Below are 24,363 nucleotides of genomic sequence, written 5' to 3'. Positions count from 1 at the left end.
ATTTGGGGTAGCTTTTCAAAACAAGCCAACTGCAAAAGTTGGCAAAAACCCAGAAATGAATCTAAAAATTATTTCAAGTTCTTATGGTAATTTATTGAAGTAATTAATCTTTTAGCACTAACTATTCCCACTTACAGCTAAGTGTTATGCAAAGTTATCAAAATATTTTAGCAAACAAAACTCTTACCTGGAAATTATCATCTATTTTGAATGTTTTGAAAATGTAAGCTGTGAACTACGGTGTTTGGCATCAATCCCTGAATGCTAACACAATCACCTTGCTGAATAACTATGCAGCCAAAAACATGGAAACAAACTCAATGAATTCTCTTAAAAGTTTGCTGCATATAGATTGTTGAAGCAAAGAGAAATAGGCAGACACTTAACACCTTGACAAAAATCAATCCAGTTTGTGACAGGGTTTCTTTCCCCCACCCCACCCTGCTGAACGCTTACTCTTCTTTCTTTATTTTAAAATTTCTAAACTCTCTCAATCTGAATAGCTCCTCTCAGGGTGGTTTACTACAAACACAGCTTTCTGAGCAATGGTTGCTATTCAGTATTGAGGGTTTTACCTGAGAGGGTCTCTTAAATAATTATTTAGGGGTGTCAAAGGCATTATGCATGATCCATAGGTTTTCTTCCTATGGCCATGGGAATCAGTGTAGCTACAAGATCAGAAGCTCTGAAAAGGTACACACACACACACACACACGAGAGAGAGAGAGAGAGAGAGAGAGAGAGAGAGAGAGAGAGAGAGAGCACAAAGCTGTCCAGAGCTGTGCTTAGAGGAGATCATTACTAGCTATGGACAAATGCCACCATTTGATGACTTGTGTTCCATTTTTGCACTAATCTTCAATTTAAAAAAAATATTCATGAAAATTCACATCTAAATAACATATCTGAAAGTATTATATCTCAAAATACACATTTTAAAATACATTTTGATTTTTTTAAAAAACAACAACAACAACAAAACAACAAAAACAACAACTGCACTACAACATTCAGAGAAGTGAAAAATCTGATTGATAGCAACATTTGAATCGGTGTTTTAGTCGTGAATCTCAGGACAGTCTATCAGAATTCACGAAGATGAAAGCCCTCTTTACATATTCTATATTAGTGTTAAACAAACATGTAAAGTGGGATCACAGTGACCCTTCTGATCACCCTCCACAAATTAGAGGGTGCTCTTTTGCATATTTTAGAATCCTAGAAAATCAGGGTTCTAAAACACAGTATGATCACAGTATGATCAGAATGTTGGTCACCCTCCTACAATCAAAACTGCCTCAGTCCCAAATTGGAAGTCAAAAGCTACCTTACTAAAGCTTCAGCAGCATGCAAGTTTTCCTACCTTGCATATTTTAACAGCATAAGTACCTAAACAGTATTTGTTGGTATTTAAATATACTTAGATCATATTCCATTTTAGCCTAATTTAGTTTTGATCTGCCAAGCAGTCATTTCCAGATTGTCAGGAGGATACGAAGTAAAAGGGAGTCCTTTGAATAAGGTTAGTGTAGTTCTATTTCAAATGTTGCCTTTGTCTTCTATGACTCTTAATTCAGCTAGATTTTCCTTGATAACAAAAGTAGCTTCTAAAGAATACTTGATGTCTCAGCTATCTCAGTCAAAATAATAGTCGCTTTTCAAAAGCACAAGGTTACCTTATCTCTTGATAGCGTGATGGATTGGAAAGCAGATGGATATCAAAAAATAATCTTACCTTGGAAGTTCTATTATAACCATAAACTTACCATATTAATTGGATCGACCGGACCAATGCTGTTAACATAGACATCAGTTTCAATTACTGTAGTTCTCACTAAACAAAACAGTAAGCATAATTCCATGTGAAATGCAGTGCTTCCTTTGTTGTCTAGTAATGTAATTTTTTTGTGAATCAATAGAAGACCACACCATTAGTCTTCCTAATGCATCCCTTTCTGTGGACATACAGCTTCATGGGCATTGTACACAGCTTGGTATTGGCCTTCAGATGGTATGCTATGCTACTATGCTGGGCACACTGCAACATGCCTGGCCATTTTTAACAATGGCGTACCCTTCCACACCTCGTGCTGGCATCCAGTTGCCTACTACTCTCCAGGCCCACAGCAGGCTATTCTATGGGAGCTCAAGCTCTGCAAGCCCAAAGTCCCAGGTTCAGTACCCCATAACTCCAGGTTACAATGGAACCGGTAAATGATGATGCACCTAGGACGCTGAGAAACAGGTGTCACTCAGAATAGACAATACACCCTTGTGCAAATTAATTGAAACAAAGCATGTTTTCCATCTGACTCGTAATCCTGTACTCAAAAAAACACGAAAAGTCAGTTGATCATTATGGTGTCGGAAGCCTGCAGCCAGTAGAAGGAATGATGCGCTCACCACAATATAGTGAGGTTCAATAATTAATAATAATAATAATAATAATAATAATAATAATAATAATAATAATAATATTTTTTTATTTATACCCCGCCCTCCCCAGCCAAGGCCGGGCTCAGAGCGGCTTACAAGCAATAATAAAAACAAGATGTAGGATTACAACTTAAAAACAAAAATAAAATACAACATTAAAATAATGGAACATTAAAATATTAAAATGTAGCCTCATTGCAGGAGGAGAAGGAAAGGAAAAAAGAAAGAGAGGGAGGGAGGGAATCAAATTGGCTCCAGGCCAAAGGCCAGGCGGAACAACTCTGTCTTACAGGCCCTGCGGAAAGAAATCAGATCCTACAGGGCCCTGGTCTCATGAGGCACAGCGTTCCACCAGGCCGGAGCCAGTGTTGAAAAGCCCCTGGCTCTGGTTGAAGCCAATCTAACTTCCTTAGGGCCCGGGACCACTAGGGTGTTGCTATTTATGGACCTTGAGGCTCTCCGTTGGGCATACCAGGAGAGGCAGTCCCGTAGGTACGAGGGTCCTAGGCAGTGAAGGGCTTTAAAGGTCAAAAGCAGCACCTTAAATCTGACCCTGTACTCTACCGGGAGCCAGTGCAGTTTGAAAAGCACTGGGTGAATATGCTCCCATGGCAAAGACCCCGTGAGGAGCCTCGCTGCAGCATTCTGTACCCGCTGGAGTTTCTGGGACAGCTTCAAGGGCAGCCCCGCGTAGAGCGAATTACAGTAGTCAAGCCTGGAGATGACCGTTGCATGGATCACTGTGGCCAGGTCGGGGCGGGAAAGGTAAGGGACCAACTGCTTGATGCGGCGAAGGTGGAAAAATGTCACCTTGGCTGTTGCTGTAACTTGCGCCTCCTTGGAAAGGGAGGTGTCAAGGATTACACCCAAATTCTTAACGGAAAGCAATGGCACTAATTGGGCCCCCGCAAGAGAAGGGAGTTGGTCCCTCATCCCCATGCCATCCCGACCTAACCATAGGACCTCTGTCTTCGAAGGATTTAGTTTCAATCGGCTCCCACGAAACCATCCAGCCACAGCTTCCAAGCATCTGGTCAGTGTGTTCGGGGCCGAGTCGGTGTGGCCATCCATCAGCAGATAGAGTTGAGTGTCATCAGCATATTGGTGACAGCCCAGCCCAAAGCTCCGGATAATCTGGGCAAGGGGGCGCATAAAGATGTTAAAAAGCATCGGGGAGAGAATTGCAGCCTGCGGCACTCCACACACCAAGGAGTGTCGCGACGACATTTCCCTCCCCGACCAGAGATAAAAGAGCACAACCAGTTACGGGCTATGCCCTGTATCCCCACGTCTGCGAGGCGGTGGTCCAGAAGATCATGATCAACCATGTCAAAGGCTGCTGACAAATCTAAAAGGATCAGCAGTCCTGACCCGCCTCGATCCAGTTGTCTATGGATATCATCTGTTAGGGCAACCAGAGCCGTCTCCGTCCCAAAACCAGGACAGAAACCGGACTGAAATGGATCTAATGCCGATGTTTCCTTCAGAAACCTACCAAGCTGTTCAGCAACTGTTCTCTCAATTACCTTACCCAGGTTTGGAAGATTTGAAACTGGGCGGTAATAGGATTGGTCTAAGGGATCTAATGAAGTTTTCTTTAAGAGTGGACACACCACTGCTTCCTTCAGTTCCCCTGGGAATGTCCCCGTGTCAAGGGACAAATTGATAATTTCAACCAGGGGGGTCCGCGCAACATCTGGACACTCCCAATCAGCCAAGACGGGCACGGATCAAGGAGGCAGGTGGTGGGCCTACCAACTTGGAGGAATCTATCCACATCAGTAGGGAGTATCCGATCGAAATGGTCTATGAAAGAGTGTTATTCCAGAGCTGGAAAAGAGGTATCCTGACGGTACTGGGATATTGCAGCAGGACCTAGCCCCCTGTCACACATTGAAAGCAGTGAAGAAATTCATGACAGAGCAGCAAATACAGGTACTTGATTGGCCAGGGAATTCCCCGGACGTAAATCCCATTGAAAATTTGTGGGCTATATGCAGAAGTCGCCTCCGTGCTGTAGACTGTACGACTACGGAGAAGCTCATTCAGGCGCTGATTCAAGTGTGGTACAGGGATCTGAAAATCAACAGCGACTGTTCGAAACTAGTAGACTCCATGCCAAACCGTGTTCAAATGCTGCTTTAAAATAGCGGCGGCCATATCCTTTACTAATGTATGTACAGTATATGTGAGTTTTGTACATGTATATGTGAGTTTTGTAGAATAAACTACATTGTTTGTTTCAATTAATTTGCACAAGGGTGTAAAAGGCTGCATGGACCAATAGTCTGATAGTATAAGGGAGTTCCCTATGTACTCCAACATGGAACATTAGAGGAGCACATAGAGAAAACAGCTGTTGAATGCCCATATGTGGTGCATGGAAGGGTTCCCTGCTATATAATGTAGCCAGCTAGGCAGAGGTTTTGCTGGCATATCAGCAGAATCCCTGCAGAAGGTTGGCAGAGGAAGAAGAGAAAGGATTGGCACTATTCAGTGCCAATCAGCACTTCCTCCTGAAAACACAGAGTTGCTTGCCTACTGCTCTGCACATTTGGGAGGGGGTAGATCAGGCCAAACACCTGTAATTTATCGATTTTAAAATGTTCTTAATATAAGCATCATGCTTCGGTGGAACACCTCATGTAAAACTTTGCTCCTCTATTTATGTTCAGACCCAATGCACGCAGAAGTCTCACTGAACTGAATGGGTCTTATTCCAAGGCAAGTACTGTAGGATTGCAACCTTAGTTGACATAAAATATTGTTTATTAACATGGATCATATTAAAACACTGGGAGGAAAGATAGGGTTTTTTAAGCTTTTAAAGCTGGGGCACGGGGAGCGGATGGCAAGCATCCATACTCCAAATTATGATTAATGCACAAAAGTAACAAATGGGTAAAACCAATCAAATGCACCACTAATTATGCAGCCTGCAAATTAATACATTGAAAACACAAAACCAATTCTTTCCTCTCAATATGTTCTTAGCAAAGATAGGTTTAGAAAATCCATTAGCTTCTTCAGCCCTCGTAATTGTATCCCGACCAAAGCACAACTCAGGTTTATTAATATCTTTTCAGCTAGACTCTTGATCAATACACAACACCGGGCACAAAATCAATCACTTATATGAAAGAACAGTGACTCAGAACTTAATTGTTATGTTGCAGAGTATTTTCAAACTTAACTTCAAAGAAAATATCTTCACCGGCCCACTCCCCTGTCCTTGTCCGCCTGAGCAATAATTCATTTAATTGTGAATTTCTCTCTGCTCGGGAGCCACCTGGGTCATACACATAAACTTTAAAAACTATAATACACATTTCACAACCCACCCCAAATCTAACAAAATGGGGTGGGTAGCAATGTAATCAATGTCATCTCCAGATAACCTCAATAGCTAATGAGCAACAGTTGTCATTTGAGCCCATCTCCTTGTGCCATAAGAAAGGTGGTTCCTCACTTTGAAAGCAGACTTAATTATTTTTTAGGTATCGTATGTAAACAGAGTTCATTGCTGCAGTTGGGGTGGGGCGTAGGTGTGTGGCTTCAGGTTGCTTTCCCTATGTGCAAAATAGGATAGAAATGTGACTATGATCAATTAAGCAATTAAAGAAGTGTAATCAAAAGAGGAACTTTCAGCACGGAAGAGTTTAGTGATTTGTTTGTCTTTTTATCTGGACTATGGGGGTCGTATAAGCCAGGAATAACTTTACAATAAAATCAGTATATTGAATCTCTGCTTTTAATAGTCACACAGGTCCGACTTTTGAAACGCAATGCATTCCCAAGAAATTGTTCATTAGGTAAGTGTTCACATAATGCGCTGAGGGTTTCCACTATTTCCTATGAGAACATTTCTAATTTGTTGCATCTCCCTCCCGGCCCTGGTTTCTGCCAGAAACTGCTGCAGCCAACCAGCAAATGGCAAACAAAGGAAAGACTGATTTGTCCTTCTCCCTCCATGGTTTCGGCCCAATATGGCCGCCGCTGACCAGCAAAGCACAAACACGTAAGGAAGTGGGCAAATCCCAGCTGTTCAGATATCCGAATCCTCAGTTGTTGTAGCGAGGTTTGGGTATAATTGTTTTGTTTGGATAACTGAAATTTTGGCTGAGTGTTCCACTAGCAGGTCTTACATGCATTACATTAAACAGACACTTTGTGATAAGTTGGATCCTCCTAAAAGAGGGTCCATGTTGTGCTCAGCCCTGGAACTCTTCCCCCAATTGGCTTGTGGGCGGGGCTTGCCTCGATCCAAGCCGGTGGTGCCACAGTTATGCCAATGGCCTTTAGCCAATCGGCAGCGTGGCAAGGTTGGGGGTATTTATTTGGCAGCGCGACGTAGGGACCTCCTTTTGCTTCGCGCTGCCGAACACCCGCCCACCCACCCGTTTATTAGGTCATGTTTGGCCTTGCTTTGGACTTCGGTTGGTCGCCTGTTTTGGAACGGGGGCCGGGTAGGAATTTTGTCCAATGTGGCAGATTGGCTGTGGCCACTTGGTTTTTGCCTACCTCCTAGCAATCGTCACAACTTTGTAAGGTTTGGCGGTTAGGCATTGGTTTAGGGGAATGTGAGGAGGGGAGGTGCGGCCATCACCTGCCCCTCCAATTAATAGGGTATTCCGTTAAAGGAATCCAGGGGTCTGGATCTTGTCCGAAGCCCGGAGAGAGGCTAGGGCCATGCCAGAACCCCAGGGAACTCGAGGGGTGAGCACCAGTCAATATACATTGATGGAGCTCCCCCTGCTAGTAGGTTATCCTGCCAGGCTTCCTGCAGGGGGGGGGCAGGAGCCAATTATAGTTTTGATACCAATGCCTAAGTCAATACCAGTCACATTTGTGTATTTAATAAAGTTGTGGCCAAAATTTGCCCATTAACATTTAAACTAAATTCTGTCTCCACTGTGTCTTTATTTCCATGGGGGATGGGTTTTGGGGCTCGGAGCACAGTTATCCCAGAATTAGAGGCCTAATCCAGTATGCTGCCAAGATATGTCAAGAACAAAACCAGGTGCTGCCAAGATGTATTCAATATATATTCTTTTAAAACTGAAATTTTAATACCACTTACCTCCAATATCTGGTCGGAGTTTATTATCATAGCCTTGGAGTAAAGAGTTCAGTATATGAGTGACATCTCCTTCGTGAATCTTTGGAGCAAGCACCCATGTTTTGTTCACAGTTAGGTCTTCGTCATCTTCATCATCTGCTTTATCCATGCTAATGGTAGTTCAATGAAAGGTTGGGAGAGGGAAAATAATGGAACTTAGCAGTGTGAGGAATGAAATATTCAACAATCAGTGTTGCATAAATATGCAAAAGCATTAAAATAGCAGCAGTTAGGGTCACAATGAAACAAAAAAATGGGTTCAAAAATAAATTTAACTGTTCATTCCTAGCCCAACTATCTTCATTTTCCTGAAAAATCAGTCAACTTGATCCCAGTGAAGTTGTATAATTGAACACTGTGCATTTTAGTGACATTATCAGAACTAGAGGGGGATAGTACCACAGGTCTGTAACAGCAACTCCCAATATAATTTATATGGGGCTTACTCATGCATGTTTTCCTTTAAAACTCCTGAGAATTTTTTAAAAAGAATTTTATTAAAAATCTGTAACTCTTTTCTTTTGATACAAGTGAGTAAAATTTGCAAGCACACTTAGTCCCTCAAGAGTAGATACAACCTGCCAAATTATAGGCAAATATGTTCAGGGGGTTTTGTGTTGCGTAGTTTCAAATTTTTATTATTATTTCTAAGGAAATGTTGACAATATTTGTTTTATTCTGAAGCAGAATTGAATGAAATTTGTAGGCAAGGTCACCCCTTCTGAGGACATGGGCCGTTCCAAATTTCCGATGGATAGCGGAAGTATTTTTCTGCTAGGGCAGCCGTTGCTGTTTGGGGGTGGGTAATCTCCACCAGCATTCTGTGAGCAACGAGTCTGAGAACTTCAAGCAAGACAAAGGCACTCATAGCTAAGAAATCCACTGAACTGCAGTTAAAGAGACTCAGGGGCTTTTGCACTAGTTGATTTGTGAATGAGACGTGCCAAAAGGGATTTGGTTTCCAGGTATAGTAAGTCATAATTCACCCGGAATACAAACTTGCCTGTCAGTCGCAATGGAGTTCTCCCTTCCCCCATCACTCCACCCTGGTACTATTCTATATATGATAAAATCTTTCCTTCAACTCAGGCCACCTTCTGCTGATCCCACTTTGCCCCAGACAAGCCACAACTCTTTCTGAGGTACCCTGCTTGGGCTCTGGATTCATCTGAATCAAATGCACATCCTTGCTATTAAGGTATGTACTACATTTACGATCCATGTTTCTTCTAATTCATCCAAGGTGGTTTACAATTTAAAATAGTGTTCTGTTCTAATATATGCAATACAAAAAGGGAAGTGGGATGGGGAGGAAAGAGGAAAACAAACAAATCCAGGTATCAGTTCTTACACAGTTGTATTCTCATTTTCTATATATGCATAGAATGGGTAAAAGATGCTGTCCTTCATTGAGAGAGATGGCATATGGCATCTGCTATGCAGAGACATATCCATCTTTAAAAAAAAATAATCCCCAAATTTTTAATATTTACACCTTATAGATTTTTGCACTTTTAAATACAAACTTGATATCACACAGACTAAAACAAGGCAGATTTTTTTTTAATGAAGGTAACGTATATATAATGCTATTAACAAATTTAGATTGTTGCAAGGTAATCAGAAGGTAATTGTAGCTTTTATGTACATTAAAAATAAATCAATGGATGAAATTGTTCTTTCCAGACTGCTGAGTAATCTATTTTGTTATTAAGTTATTCCAGGTTTTCCTATACTAAAGTACCATAATAGGCAGCATACACTTTTGTTCGTGGAATGAAATCCTACATTTAATTTTGCTAGTTTCCTTCATTTTGCCATATTTTTTTCCCCTTGCACTGCAGCCCACAGCCTTCCAGTATCCCACTTTAAGTTGTGGCATGCTGAGCACTTTGCTCAAATTGCTCCAGGACATTCAATCATGTTAGAAGGATTATCTCCCATTCTTCCCTCAGAGATCCAAATCATCACCTGAATGGCTCTCCAGGCTGGCAATGGCAATCGTTATCAAGCCAGAAGCTTCCATATGGAAAGTACAAAGTTAGACTAGCTGCGTGTTGAAGTTTGCCTAGTTCTCACTTCCAAAAAGTATTTTAATGGATTCATAGGAGAGGATCCAAAAACCCAGGCAGATAGTTCCATACTGTTAAGTTGTGGGTGAACATATCAGACGACACAGCGATTCTTCAAACAGCTCTTGTTTATTCACAGGCCAGAACAGAACTGAACTGAAGGGTTCAGTCAGCCTGCTTATATAGAGCTCCAGTACAACGTAACTGTAACAATTTTCTAAAACTATCCAATCACTGAACGTCACTTTCGATCCCTTATTTGCATAACTATCTACAGTATCCCCCTGCTGGCCCAGGGTGAGACTTCTGTACATAACATATACTTCCAACAGGGCTGTGGATTTGTGTTTCTTAAACAGCTGTCCTCTTACTCCAAATGGTAAACTGCTTTCAAAATGGGGGTGGCATTCAAAAGGAGTTGGCTATATGGGTGGTGGTAGGGATTAGTCTAGCGTTCAATGAAAACAAATCAAACACCCCTCTTGGCATGCACATGCTTATCTATTAATCTTGGACATTATTATGATGTCCCCAAATGAGGACAGTTAGCAAGTAAATTAGTTGTTCACAAATACATTACTGCTAGACTCAATATAATTCTGTTGAATTATTATCTGCATACTCTTATCAAGATGGAAAAAAGGAAGGAGAGCTGCAGAGTGAAAACAATTGCATGTCCATTTATTACTTACCTTTCAGTTGGATAAAATATAAATTGCTGTTTTTGCAAATACACGCAAGGGGGGGAAATGGGCAACAGCTTGAGCATGTCTGCAAATTCATTCAGATGATCCCCTCAAAGGTCAAAGAATGCCTAGAAGTAATTTTCTCTCTATTTGAATCAAATGAGTGTGGACTTTAAATATTCCTCCAGTGCTAAAGTTTGCAATCTCCATTACTCATTCCAATAAATTTTCAAGCAATTGCTGGAGGCTTGAAGTCAAACAAAGTGCACCCAAACTGAAAGTGGTAACCATAGCAGTGATGAGCATATCTTGACAGGCAGACAATGGTGAGCATTAATTAATGCGCAGAATGCACATATAGAATGGAGAGAAAACCATTATAAACCTAAGTTAAGCACAGTTGTTTCTGAGGAGGGGGGGAGGAATCCTAATATTTTGTAAACATATATTATTGCTGCTTCTTAGTTTCAACAGAGTACTGCCCAATCCAGAAATCTCTCTCTCTGTGTGTAAGTCTGTTACAAAATGGTACAACCTTTACCAATGGAAAACATGGATCTCCGTACACAAAGAAATGATTTCATGAATCTGCTTCCTCCACCGAAATGAGTGACCCAAGAAGAGATCAGGGCCACTGTACTGCAATTGCATCCTGCATTGTAGATCCTTCATTGAGTAAAGGGTTGGATCCTTTAAAGAATGTCTTAAGTATAAAGTAGCATATAAATAAATTAAACAAATAAATAAATAGGTGACATTCTAAGTCCCTTGCAGTTCCAAAATTATATTTTCTGTGCAGGTTCCCATATCTTGGAATGATGGCGTCTAAAATATAGACACACTTTTACTCTCGCAAGATTGAATGTATTGCCCTCAGCTGTACTTGAGGGACGGTTTCAATAGATTCCACACAAAAAAACGCTTATGGAGATGGCAGTACCAAATTGGTGGCGCATGTCCTTCTGGCTTGCACTCTTTATAAAGACCTGAGGAATGAGGTTATCATCCCTCTTTTATTGTCCATTCTGGGTCGCCCAGCCACTGCCACAGTGTCCTTTTTCTTGGCTGATCAAGATGAGCAGGTGACAGCAAAGGTTGCAAGGTTTTTAGCTGGGGCAATCAGAATAAGATCCACTATTTGACTATTGATTCAAAACCCTAAAATGTATTTTATATAATTGACTTTTTATTTCTATTCTTTGTATATCATATTGTTGTTTTATTGCTATGGCCGATGCAAATAAAGATTCATTCATTCATTCATTTCTTGAACTTTTGGCTGGATCAGGGTGTTTGACTTTCCAAAAGGAATAGCATTATGGATTCACTAACTGTGGGAGTAGTCTTTTATTCATACAATGGTTTTTATTTGGGTAGAATTGCATTTCCACAAAAGAAATTAAGTTTCCATGTCTTTTTAAAGGATCAACAGAGAGCTAGAAAACTAACCTGAACATTATATGAAGAGTGGATGCAAAGAAAGGCAATACTGTAGAAATATTCTGTAAAGTCAACCCTACATCTTGAATGTTTTTGATTTTCAGTGTTTATTCTTTTTGTTTGATGCATTAGCAAACTGCATTGTTGAATTCAATTTCTATTTAGCACCACATCTTTCCAATATGTTGCTATCCCTCATCCCAGCCTCTCCCATCCCCAATATCCCACTATCTTTCCTTCCTCATTTCCCACAACAGTATTTCCTATCCCATCATATCCCACTCTGTAAATGGGCAAAAGAGGAGGGTTGGAGGAAACTGCAGGTAGATGTGAATATAACTTTACATGGCAAAGCAACACTACCAAACTAATGGAAAACAAGATGTTCAAAGAGTTTTCTAAAATATTAAGCTGTTTTTAAGTAAAATAGTAATAATAGGAGATAGACGGTGTAATGACCAAGTGTGTTGCTGGCAGTTCTGTTTTTGAAAGTGTGAAAATAACTTGCCTTCTAACTACTGTATTTTTCACTCTATAAGACACACTTTTTCCCTCTTAAAAAGTAAGGGGAAATGTGTGTGTGTCTTATGGAGCAAATGCAGGCTGCGAGGCTATCCCAGAAGCCAGAACAGCGAGAGGGATCGCTGCGCAGTGCTCCCTCTTGCTGTTCTAGCTTCTGGCTTAGCCATGCAAAGCCTCTTCAGGGCACGGGGAGCCTTCATCCCGCTGCCCTGAGGAGGCTTCGTGCAGCTATCCCAGAAGCCAGAACAGTGAGAGGGGTCACTGTGCAGCGCTCCCTCTTGCTGTTCTCGCTTCTGGCTTAGCCCCTCTGTCCCTTCCCCCACCTCCTGACGGGCTGCCCTTCTCCCTTCCCGGGGGAAAAGCCTGCAAGCGCCGCACACACGCAGCTCGTGGAAGGGAGCGCTGAGCTGAGCCTGGGATGCAGACAGGCTCTGCTCAGCGCTCCCTTTAAAGAATATTTTTTTTCTTGCATTCCCCCTCTAAAAACTAGGTGTGTCTTATGGTCAGGTGCGTCTTATGGAGCGAAAAATACGGTACCTGAGTGATGCTACATAGCACTGAGAATCATGTAGGCATGTATAAATATAAACTGCAAAGTGATTACACAGATTACTGAGATGCGGATGTGATGCTTTATATACTTGTACACCTTATATTTATTATTGTTATAGTGTGTGTTGCTGCTGCTAATTTGTTGAGAAAGAGAAGGCTGGAATAGAGACTTCTGACTTCTGCAGACCCCACTCACGCCATACAAAAGTACAAGCATGCCTGATCATGTCTTTTGCTCCACCCTTTACAAAAGCAATATCCCCAGTAATCAATGAGATGGTGAGCAGGTAATTTTCTTCTTTTTCCAACCCTCCTCACCTGTTCCTTAGTGATTTATCCATCCCCCATGGAGGTAAGCATTTATTTACACAAAGCCATGTAAAGCAGTATATGTTGGATGGCTGCTCTAAGAGCTGCTCCAAAGTAACTCCTATTGGATTCAATGGGATTTACTCCCAGGTAAAGGTGGTTAGGACTGAAGGCCAGGTCTGTTCTCGCTTTCCATGGTGAGACCCCTCATTTAAAACGTGATCCTGTCTGCAGTTCCATTTCTGGAACGCAGGGAATGGTGAGCTGCCCACATAAAACTCTTTGTAATTGAATAAGGGAGAATCATTGCCGGGAAAGTTCAGCTTCAGAATATGACTGCTGTGTAGACTGCAAATTAATAATAATAATAAAAGTATGTGAAGTCTAAATGAGGAGGGTGCCTGTGCCATATCTTGAGGAAAAGTAGGGCACTCTTGGATGCAGGTTCGCCAGGGGGATTTTGAACCACCCACAAGGCTTTTGAGAGTCTCTCTGCTGTTCCTTTGAACGAATGAGATAATGAGTATGATTGAATTAATGACAAATGCATATTAGTAAATCTCATCACTATAGCCACAAAATCAGCATTCTGCATTACTGGGGCGGGGGTGGCGGGGAGCTAATCCTCCAACTAGTCATTTAGAAACAGGCCTTCATTGTCTGCTGCACACGTCTATGCCTCGAGGATGCTTCAGTAAGTGCCAATTTATGCTTAACGTTTTGAACGCCGGTAGAAACAGACCCTCGATTTTAAATGGCCCAAAAACCCCAAACGCAGGCATTTCTTATAGAGTCCTGCTCTGGCAAGTGAAGGGCGGGATGGGGAATGAGTCGTGTCAGGAGGAGCCAATCAGCAAAGCTGGCCTACCTTCCTTGCTATAGGGGACGACACACATACAGTGCTGCCACTGGAGTGCTTTGTGGGTTGTGGCCATAGTTCAGTAGCAGAGCCAGGGGCGTAGCTAGCTACTCTGGTACCCGGAGTGGGGGGGGGAATGGTGAGCCACCCTCGAGGGTGCCACAGTGACGCGTGCATGGGGTGCCACAAGGGGGCACTGCGGTAATCTGTGCACGGGGGCGCCATGGAGATCCACGTGCGGGGCAATACGGAGATCCACCAATGGGGGGCAGCACAGCGATCTGCCCAGGGGGGTGGCGTGATGAGCTGCCCACGGAGTTCATCTGGTGGATACAAGCCCCACACTGCCATTTCAGGCAGCGCGGAGCCCTGAGCCACTGTGTCACTCCCAGGAGAGACGCGTGGCTCAGGCACGCTGCAGGCCTGGCCCCGCAGTAAGTGCACCCCCCCATGGTGTGGCATTTTGTCACCCCCCTCAAGAATGACACCTGGGGTGGACTGCACCCCCCACATACCCCCTTCCTATGCCCCTAAGCAGTGCACATGGTTCATATACAGCAAGCCTGGGTTCAATCCCTGGTCTCTCCAGTTAAAGGACTGCAGAAGCATGGCTGGGTATACCATTCCCTTTGATTGCAAACTATACCTGTCTTCTGACCTTCTGATCCTGGTGTTTTCCTTATGCTAAAGATGAGTGCTTCCGTTTGGCAAAGTTGCTACACCCCCACGTGAAAGCTTTCATGGTTAAGCTTAAGAACCAAGATTTGTGTTTTACAAATGCTTGTCTGCAGCCTTTTACAAAAGTGTCTGGATTGTGGATGGCCACAAAGCTCACAGGGGTTTCTTGTTTTGACTTGTGCTTGCCTTGTAAAGGTAAAGAGACCCCTGACCATTAGGTCCAGTCGTGACCGACTCTGGGGTTACGGCGCTCATCTCGCTTTATTGGCCGAGGGAGCCGGCGTACAGCTTCCGGGTCATGTGGCCAGCATGACTAAGCCGCTTCTGGCAAACCAGAGCAGCACATGGAAACGACGTTTACCTTCCTGCTGGTGTGGTACCTATTTATCTACTTGCACTTTGATGTGCTTTGGAACTGCTAGGTTGGCAGGAGCAGGGACTGAGCAATGGGAGCTCACCCCGTCGCAGGTATTCGAACCACCGACCTTCTGATCGGCAAGTCCTAGGCTCTGTGGTTTAACCCACAGCCCCAAATCAAGCTGAAGCAGTCCACCTTGGCTTGTTATCTTGGATTTGCAGGAATCACACCTCTAGTAGCCATGCCCAGTGGTTTGTGGCCAGCATCTGATAATCCAAGATATGCAGCCTCAATCTATACTGACAGTGCTGGTGGCCTTGAAAGCGAGCTAATGGTTTGGTAGACAGTGAACAGGCTGGTAATCAGGGATATACTGTTATGTGAGAGCAGTTTAGTCTGCACCTGAGACACATTAGTCAGGCGGAGGAGTCAGCTTCATAGGGCCAGATGGGACCTTATTTGTTCCTTGTGTCACCTGATCCCAGCCAGGCTAACCCCTGTTTTCCCATCCGTTAGATACTCGCAGTTGTGCCAGTGCAGCACAGCAAGGATCAGGCCTCCTGCTGCAAGCTGCCGCAGAGATGTAGTGGGTTTCACAGCCAGCAACCACAGTTTTTGGGACCCCGCGATCCTCACATCTATCTAGAGATAGCCACGGCTATTGCCCACTGTATTTTTAATGGGATCGTAGTTTAGACTAAATCACTTTTTGGGAGTCCCTTCCAGTTTAGTAACTCTGATTGTAAAGGATTCAGGCATAGTGGGAACAGGGGTGTAGGGGTTGTTTTCAATCAACTTTTTCTTAGAGTAGACTCACATACCCAACAGTCCCAATTTCAGTGGGACATCCTGGAATTACCAGAGCACCAGACCAAAAGATGTTCGTTTTTTGCTCCCATGAGAGCTCAGGACTGATATTGATCAGTGGGATGTTGGATGGTATGGACTTATTAAAATTAATGACCATGATTGACTTAAATCTATTAATTTTTATGGTTTTACTCTGGGTATATGTTAGATAAATACAACCCTAAGAAACAGGGTTTTGCCTAGAGCAGTCTATTATTTTGCTTGGATTAACTGAATGGTTATCAACCTGGAGTTGATGAGGCTAGACATAGGTGGAATCTACACACATATATAAAAAAAGTTCTGAAACTGCTTCTTTTAAAAGCGTTTTTCCATGAGGCTCACCATCGCCATCTAGTGCCAAGTTGTATATTCCATTTAAAACACACTTAAAATGTTTTATTTGCAGCTGTGTAGCCGAGTCTTCAGTTGAGGGACATTCAGAGGTCAATAACAGCAAGTACAGGGTGAGACTTTTAAAAGAAGCACCGTGGATTACAGAGTACACATGTTCCATGGGGCCTCTTTTAAAAGACTCACCCTGTAGCTTGTGGTTTTCAGGCAGCACAGAGTAAAGGTAAGAGAGGTAAGTTGGAACTCTGGAAGATTTCAGGTTGTGAATCTGTGAACCTCCACCTATAGTCAACTTGTATATATGTAAATAAATGCAAACATTACAAAATGTCATTCTTAAGCCTCATTTGGGTAAGCACAAATTCCACACACAACCACTTTTTGCTGTTTCTTGTACCTTGTGGGGCAAAACAGGGTACAGTGGTACCTCGGTTCTCAAACTTAATCCATTCCAGAAGTCCATTCCAAAACCAAAGCGTTCCAAAACCAAGGTGCGCTTTCCCATAGAAAGTAATGCAAAATGGATTAATCCATTCCAGAGTTTTAAAAACAACCCCTAAAACAGCAATTTAACATGAATTTTACTATCTAACGAGACCATTGCTCCTTAAAATGAAAGCAATAATCAATGTACTGTGCTATAAAATAAATATGACAGTGTTGTAGATCATAAAAAAAAAAAAATATTACCTGCACTGATGATAGTCATTGTAGCTGAACTGGGTTCCACACAGTCACAAAAACAAATTAACTGAAAAAGCCTCAAAAACAAAAACACAAAATAAATAGCAAAAACAAAAGCCCCAAACTTAATCCGTTCTGGAAGTATGTTTGACTTCCAAAATGTTTGAAAATCAAGGCGCAGCTTCTGATTGGTGCAGGCGCCCCAGAAACAATAGCTGACAGCCGCATCGGACGTTCGGCTTCCGAAAAACATTCAAAAACCGGAACACTCACTTCCAGGTTTTCGGCGTTTGGAAACCAAGGCGTTTGAGAACCAAGGTACCACTGTACAGTGAATGCACAGAGGACAAGGAAGTTGGGTCACAATGACAGCATTGCCTGCGCACATTCATTGGCTCACCTGTAAAGGACTAAGCACATACAAGCAGTGTGCAGTCTCTGTCAGAATGACTGGGAACACTGCTTTGCCAGACAAATTACAGTGGTACCTCTAGTTATGAACTTAATTCGTTCCGGAGGTGCATTCTTAACCTGAAACTGTTCTTAACTAGAGGCGTGCTTTCGCTAATGGGGCCTCTTGCTGCCGCTGCGCCGCCGGCACACAATTTCCATTCTCATCCTGGGGCAAAGTTCTCAGCTCGAGGTAACTCTTCCAGGTTAGCGGAGTTTGTAACCTGAAGTGTTTGTAACCTGAGGCATTTGTAAGTACAGTGGTACCTCGGGTTACATATGCTTCAGGTTACATACGCTTCAGGTTACAGACTCCGCTAACCCAGAAATAGTGCTTCAGGTTAAGAACTTTGCTTCAGGATGAGAACAGAAATTGTGCTCTGGAGGCACAGCGGCAGTGGGAGGCCCCATTAGCTAAAGTGGTACTTCAGGTTAAGAACAGTTTCAGGTTAAGAAGGGACCTCCAGAATGAATTAAGTACCACTGTAATAGTAGAAGAGTTTGGATTTGATATCCCACTTATCACTACCCTAAGGAGTCTCAATGCGGCTAACATTCTCCTTTCCCTCCTTCCCCCACAACAAACACTCTGTGAGGTGAGTGGGGCTGAGAGACTTCAGAAAAGTGTGACTGGCCCAAGGTCACCCAGCAGCTGCATGTGGAGGAGCGGAGATGCGAACCCGTTTCACCAGATTACGAGTCTATCACTCTTAACCACTACACCACACTGGCTCTACAGTACTAGACGTCCGGGTTGGAACCCCCCATCTCACCCTTCACTGTGCTCAGTTGGTCATATGAACTGGGCATGTTACCCAAGGGTAGCAATTTTCTAGAAGCCAATTGTGTGCTTCACATTTGAGATTTTGTTTCCTTTTAACTTAGTGTCCTATTATGCTGAGTTAGTGAACAAAGAGGTTTTCAAATATGCTCTTCCTTTTCCTTAGAATAATTCAAGGCATGCTAATCAGATATGGAAAAAAGCAGCAAATGAATAATTGATAACCGAGTTCAGTGAAGCAAACTACAGTATACCGAGGTTAGGAGGAGAATTAATAGAAAGGCTTCATGCCTTAATCCTCATCTACATGTTATTCTAATAAACCTCTGTGATGGTCTCATCCTCCAACTGCTTTAGGAAACAACTCCACATGTCGGGGTCCTCAGTTTTTTTCGCACGCACACACACACACAAGCTGGATGCCCAAACTAGAGTTAAATGCTAGTACAGTGGTACCTCGGGTTACATACGCTTCAGGTTACATACGCTTCAGGTTACAGACTCTGCTAACCCAGAAATAGTACCTCGGGTTAAGAACTTTGCTTCAGGATGAGAACAGAAATTGTGCTCCGGCGGCGCGGCGGCAGCAGGAGGCCCCATTAGCTAAACTGGTGCTTCAGGTTAAGAACAGTTTCAGGTTAAGTACGGACCTCCAGAACGAATTAAGCACTTAACCTGAGGTACCACTGTAATTCCACTATCCAAATCTGGGCTTGAGCAATTGGTAAGTATTCATTTTGAGCATTTTTATGCCTGAATAAACAAATATCCACCCCCCCCCCTTAATCCATATAAACGTTGACTCTTGCCACAGGTACTTGAAGCAGTCAAATGTTTACAAAATTCATGGCATAAATTAAAGAAGTTTCCTGCTTATTATTCTCCCCAAAGAAACACACGTTTATAGCGGTTTCGCTCCTAGCCAGACTATTAACCACACGTTGCCCTCTGGGATATCTTTATTACAGTTTGCTCTCAGGTTACATTGTCAGTGATGCTCCTTCTTAATGAGCCATTATATATTAACTTTTGGTAGCAAGGAGCTGGACTTTTAAGCTGCATTAACTCCATGCTGAGGGAGACAGCACAAGTTAAGTAAATTGCAAAACGCCTATATAAGAAGACTTTGATACAGACTGGTTCGGCTCTGTCTGAGCCCGGAATGAGACACTATCACAAGCACAAGATGTGAAGGAATCTAACTATTATGTCATTTGGGGGGGGGGTATTCTACGCTGTAGAACGATTGCTTTTCCTCAGAGAATACTACTCACAGCAGGGCCAAAGGTTCAGTCCAAGAACCTGCTACTTAAGGGTGGGAATGAAATTGAAAGGCTGAAGGGGGAGTGAGGAAACCCAAATAAATTATGAGAAAGTGAAACAGATGCAGTATTCTTCTGGCTGGCCAAAAGCTTGAGGTGGGAGAGTAGAATTAATTTATTAAAATAAAGCTGGTATGGATTAGCTGCCAAGCATTAGGTTATGTAGAGAAACAGTTTGAACTAGGCTGAGCAGGATGATTTCCTATCTCGTTTTAATTCCCTCTATTGTTTACGTGTAATTGTTCAAAGTGTTGTAAAATTAGTTCTCTTCCCCTTCAAAATATTTTCTCATTGTCTCCTGAGACAGATGGATGCCAACTACGTGTGTGTGTGTGTGTGTGTGTGTGAGAGAGAGAGAGAGAGAGAGAGAGAGAGAGAGAGAGAGAGAGAAATATGCTTTTATATTTTGTTATTTACCCCATGCCTATACAGCACAGAGTTGAACGAACATATCATACAGTGCAGAGTGTAGGATGGACCAGTAAACAAGTTTCAGGGGCCAAAAGGTTGGTTAGTGGAGGCAGCAAGAGAATAAATAAATCTCCTTGGTGATGGAAGGTTTGGATTAGCTCGCTTGATCCCCTCCTCTCTAGAGTTCATGCTTTTGCATAAGGCAATGGAAATAACTGCTCCAGGCCTCCTTTTTCTCTGTTCCTTATATGACTAGGGCTACTCAACACAGGATGTGATGTAATCAGACTGTGATTTCTCTCCCCCCGCTTTCATTGGCAGAACTCACAGCCTGATGACATCACACTGCGTATTGATTTTCCCAACTACGCAATACAAGAGAGAAAAGGGAAAAACAAAGCATGGAGCTGTTATGGTTTTTGGCACCAGCTGCGTGTTTGCGACAACATCTAGTTCCAGCCAGAGTCTTATGATAAAAACAGACAATATTTCATACTCAAGTGGAAGTTGTACTAGACAAGGGGGGAGAACTGTCCTAATTATTATTTCCAACTAATTAGAAACAGCACCATGACTAATAAATCCCCAAGCACAAAATGACTAATGACTAGGTATTTTCACTAGCAGGCAGCACGTTCATCTTTAAACATGAATATTGGAGATCTTTGTTCTATTTTCAATATGGAGCAGACCAATCAGCTGAGTTTTAAATTGCAATTAACACCTGTCAGATTATGCAGTGGATAGCACAAAATAAGAGAGCAACGGTCTTTTGCTGCTATCCACAGTGTAAGAGAGCTTCAGCACCAAAGTTGGGTTATCTGAGCTCTGTAAATCTGAGCACCCAAATTAAGTTAATGACCATGAATTTTAAAAGGCGGCAGCTGAACGTGACCTCCCGGTTTCAATAAACAAATCATATGGCTGAGATGGCATTTCATTCCTTGGTTGTTGTTTTTTTATTTCTTCACAGAACAGGAGCTTATGAGTCACAAGACCCAGGGCAGTATGCTGATGTTCTTGTCTGATCAAACATTTAATTGGGCAACAACTCCTGTGATTTAAGGCATGGAAAGTATGAACACAATTATTTGTCATTCCTATTGCACTAGAAGCATCTTCTTCGAGACGAAAACATCCTCATAAACCAAGGGCAGGGAACCGTTTTTGGCACCATGGGTCAGATCCTTATCAGGATCAGCCTCACCAGAGGGTGGGGGGATTTGACAGGTGGGTGGCTCTGTGAACCTCTCAAAATCCCTTGTGCGGAATATCAGATAGCCAGCTGGGTGTCAGGTGCTTGAGAACCAGCAACAGCCTCAAAGACCTTTTGCTGTTTGCCAAGGACTTTAAGATAGCCCCCACGTTATCTTATGTAGGGTGGGGGTTGGGTTCTCCCTGACAGGCTTTTGCAAAAGCACTCTTTGAAGCAGTGCCCCCTCCATTTAGAATCACTTGGCAATGTTTAAAGGGAGAAGAGGCTGCTTCAAATAGCACTTTTGCCAAGCACTTTAATACAGACCCTGCACTCCTGAGTGAGCCTCTGCAAGGACTCTGCACAGGGACTGCCTTAAAGCCCTTGGCACAAGTGCTCTTTGAAGATGCTCTACACTCTTTAAGGCAGGTGGCAGAGGAAAGGAGAAAGATCACTGTATTGTTTGGTTCCTTTGTCCTCTTCATGAGCATTGCCTGTACCAGTGATGGCAGCTGATGGGTGGGCTGGTGTGGTTTGGGGGAAATGGCCTTGCAGGCCAAAATAGACACCCTGGTGACCTAAGATTGACCTACAGGATGGAGGTAACCCCCATGAAGTTGGTTATCACTGTGGATGCAGACTTGACCTGATCTTTGGTTAACCTGTTCACAAGGGAACGACATCGGAGGAATGGCGTCACCTCAGATCACTCTCATCCTATCCCATAGGAAGCACCATGACTTGTCACACTTGTCAGACCAGATATTAGCTGAAACAGGTCCACAGATGCCATGACTTCCAGCTTCCTGGCTTTCAGTTGCCTTCTCCTGCAACAGTGGCAGTTGGAGTGCCATTGTGAATGTGAAGATAGGAAATAATTGTAAATGTAGATGTCCTCCCCTGGGCACCATAAAATGTTTTTATGCATTTCATCTCACACAACTGCTTTTGGGGGTTCTATGAAGCAAAGCATTTCCACACTATCTAGGATTGCTATCTCAGTAAAACTCTGCTAGTTAATACAATGTCATAACATCACATTAAAAAAAACCCCACCAAGGGTTTGTTTTTCTCTTTTTAATGACAAGCCATGATTCTTCCCTTTTAATACCAAGACAAATTATCCAGAATACTTGTGCTACAACGTGGGATGTTTCATGCCTAGGCAAATCACATCGACTAGCCTCCTATGGCTTTTACAGAATGCCTTCCTTGCAAGAGTTTTTGCTTGTCGCACTCAAGAATTATTACCCTCCTCCATAGGAGTGTAATTACAACCCTTCCCTATAGAAAATTAATATCCCCATGTCCTGCTAGCAAGGCTAAAATAGTTGCAATGTTCAGTGTTCTCACCCAAGAGATGAAGATGACAACCCACAAATCTGAGACTCAAGCTGCCACTGCATATTGCCCGTAGAGAAATTTCAAGGCTGGTGTGCAAGTTTCCTCTTAGAAGAAATGTCGGAATAATTTTTTTTTGGGGGGGGGGGAGTTTTGAGCGAACTATCAAATTTCTCAGTTGGGCAGGGGTCTGCACATCACTGCCTGTAACACAGAGACAGCTTTAATGCACAGTGCTGGTCATCTTGGGGGGGGGGAGGGTCATCCACCTCTCACCAGTGGTTGCAGTCAGGGAATTTCACACACTGGTCTTATGGTGGTCTCCATTTCAGATGGAAATATGCACTGATTCAAAACATAATAAGCCAGCCTTACTTTGTTTGGTGGTCCTCCTGCTCATTCCACGGGGTCAGGTCCTGGACTTCTGTCTTGCCCTGAGAGCACCACTGCTTCTCACCTGCACTGGTTCCTTTGTTAGGAGTCATTGTGAAGACACTCCTTGGGCAGTGGGCAGAATCAATGAGACCTGGGACGAGAGTTGCTACTGAATTTTATCTGAAGTGAAACTGCAAGGCAGATTTGGAGGTTTCTGCTCAGGAGAAATATTCAAGGAATTTTAAGGAAAGCAAATGTGGTAAGTCTAGCAAAATTTCTTAGGGGGCCAGATGTCCTCCGGATGTTTATGAACTACAACTCGTTATTTCCTCTGCCAATTGGCAATGTTGGCTGGAGTAAATACAAATGAGGTTTGGGGGGGGGGGTTACCAGTTAAGATTTTATGTCAATTACATTATGCAGACTCTGCAACGCTCAGTACTGATTTAAAGAAACAAACCAACCCAGATGCCTGGAAGCATTAGATCTCATTCAAACACTGATTGTCCACAGTAACATCTTCTGCATGGTGGAGACCAGAATCAGCACTTGGCAGTGGACCCACAATGCGGATGACTTGTCTGAAGTGGGTAATTTCATGTACATGTCCTTTTTGGTTGTGCAGAAGAACATATGAGGGCTCAAACTGCACAGAAATACATGCTGCCCCCAACCATGTCACCTCTGTGCAATCAGGGTATCTTATTGAGCAGGAAGAATCTTTGTTGGAATCTCAATTCATATTCAATGCATGAAAGGTCAGAAAGGTCAGGAGAGGTGGTGATGGGGAAACGGCCAGCACCCATGGGGACTTGGGAGTCTGCTTCCTTTGGATGTGCGGACAGAGCTTCCATTTGCCTGAGATGTACCATCTTTCAGTCCCTTTGATGGAAGATGCAGGCCCCCAATAGGTAGAGGGCAGCCAATATCTCAATCCTGAGCCTGAGGTCACACTCATTTTTCTTCCATTTGCACTGAAAAAATTGGATCTGATCCTCTTTTTTTTTATTTCCTTTTAACAGGCCATCAAACTTGTGGTGGCTTGATGGATACAGCAGGTGCCAAGAAGATCAAGTCTCTTCTGAATCACTACAGCTGTGAAGCACATCTCCAAATGACATTAAACATTTTCTTCTCCACATGATAAGCTCAGTATAATTAACTAAACTCCCAGCAAGCGGCTCACTTGAAAGAAGGGTTCCTGTTTTTAAAGTGAAATTATCTCCAGCACATCAGAAATATTCACAGAATGCAAACGGTCTCATCAGAAACAACTTTCACAAATTCCGTACTCATTATGTTGGTGAGTTACCTAAACTGAAAGAAGACGAAAAAGTCTAGATGCATTGCTGCTCTTAGTTTAGCTGGTGCAGAATAAACCCCAAAGACTAAGTTGTTTGGGAGAACAGTTATAAGAACAAAGACGAGAATTAGGTTAGACCAGAGCTGGGACGTTTTTATGAAGAATGCTCCCAGATAATAAGAGAAGGTGAGTTGATCATCTTTTATTGGAATTGCATCTGTTAAGTTAGGAGTTTCAAAACTTAAAGTTACACTGAACTTTCAGAAT

General features: G+C 42.9%; 1 protein-coding gene and 1 long non-coding RNA gene across 6 annotated transcripts in view; one reads left to right on the top strand and one right to left on the bottom strand.

Annotated features, from left to right (window-relative positions):
• The window catches only part of GABRG1 (gamma-aminobutyric acid type A receptor subunit gamma1), a 66,689-nt gene that overhangs the window by 28,772 nt on the left and 13,554 nt on the right, over positions 1 to 24,363 (bottom strand). For 3 of the 5 annotated variants that reach the window (XM_081208952.1, XM_081208953.1, XM_081208954.1), the window contains exons 2-3: positions 7,517 to 7,665; positions 1,767 to 1,834 (exon numbers count right to left, since the gene is read on the bottom strand). In XM_081208952.1, the coding sequence (XP_081065078.1) occupies positions 1,767 to 1,834; positions 7,517 to 7,665 (217 nt within the window). Of the gene's footprint in view, positions 1 to 1,766; positions 1,835 to 5,905; positions 6,006 to 7,516; positions 7,666 to 22,793; positions 23,776 to 24,363 lie in introns of those variants that run through there. The other 2 variants (XM_081208951.1, XM_081208956.1) reach the window with 2 other exon arrangements.
• Positions 1,030 to 23,934, top strand: LOC308595190. Its single transcript, XR_014011890.1, has 4 exons — positions 1,030 to 1,522; positions 8,645 to 8,753; positions 20,856 to 20,957; positions 23,816 to 23,934. It is a non-coding gene; the product is annotated as an uncharacterized lncRNA (long non-coding RNA).

Source organism: Podarcis bocagei (genome assembly GCF_964188305.1).
Source record: "Podarcis bocagei genome assembly, chromosome: 9".
Classification (NCBI taxonomy): domain Eukaryota; kingdom Metazoa; phylum Chordata; class Lepidosauria; order Squamata; family Lacertidae; genus Podarcis; species Podarcis bocagei.
Note: the sequence above shows the minus strand (reverse complement) of the source record. Positions and strands in the feature narration are given on the sequence as shown.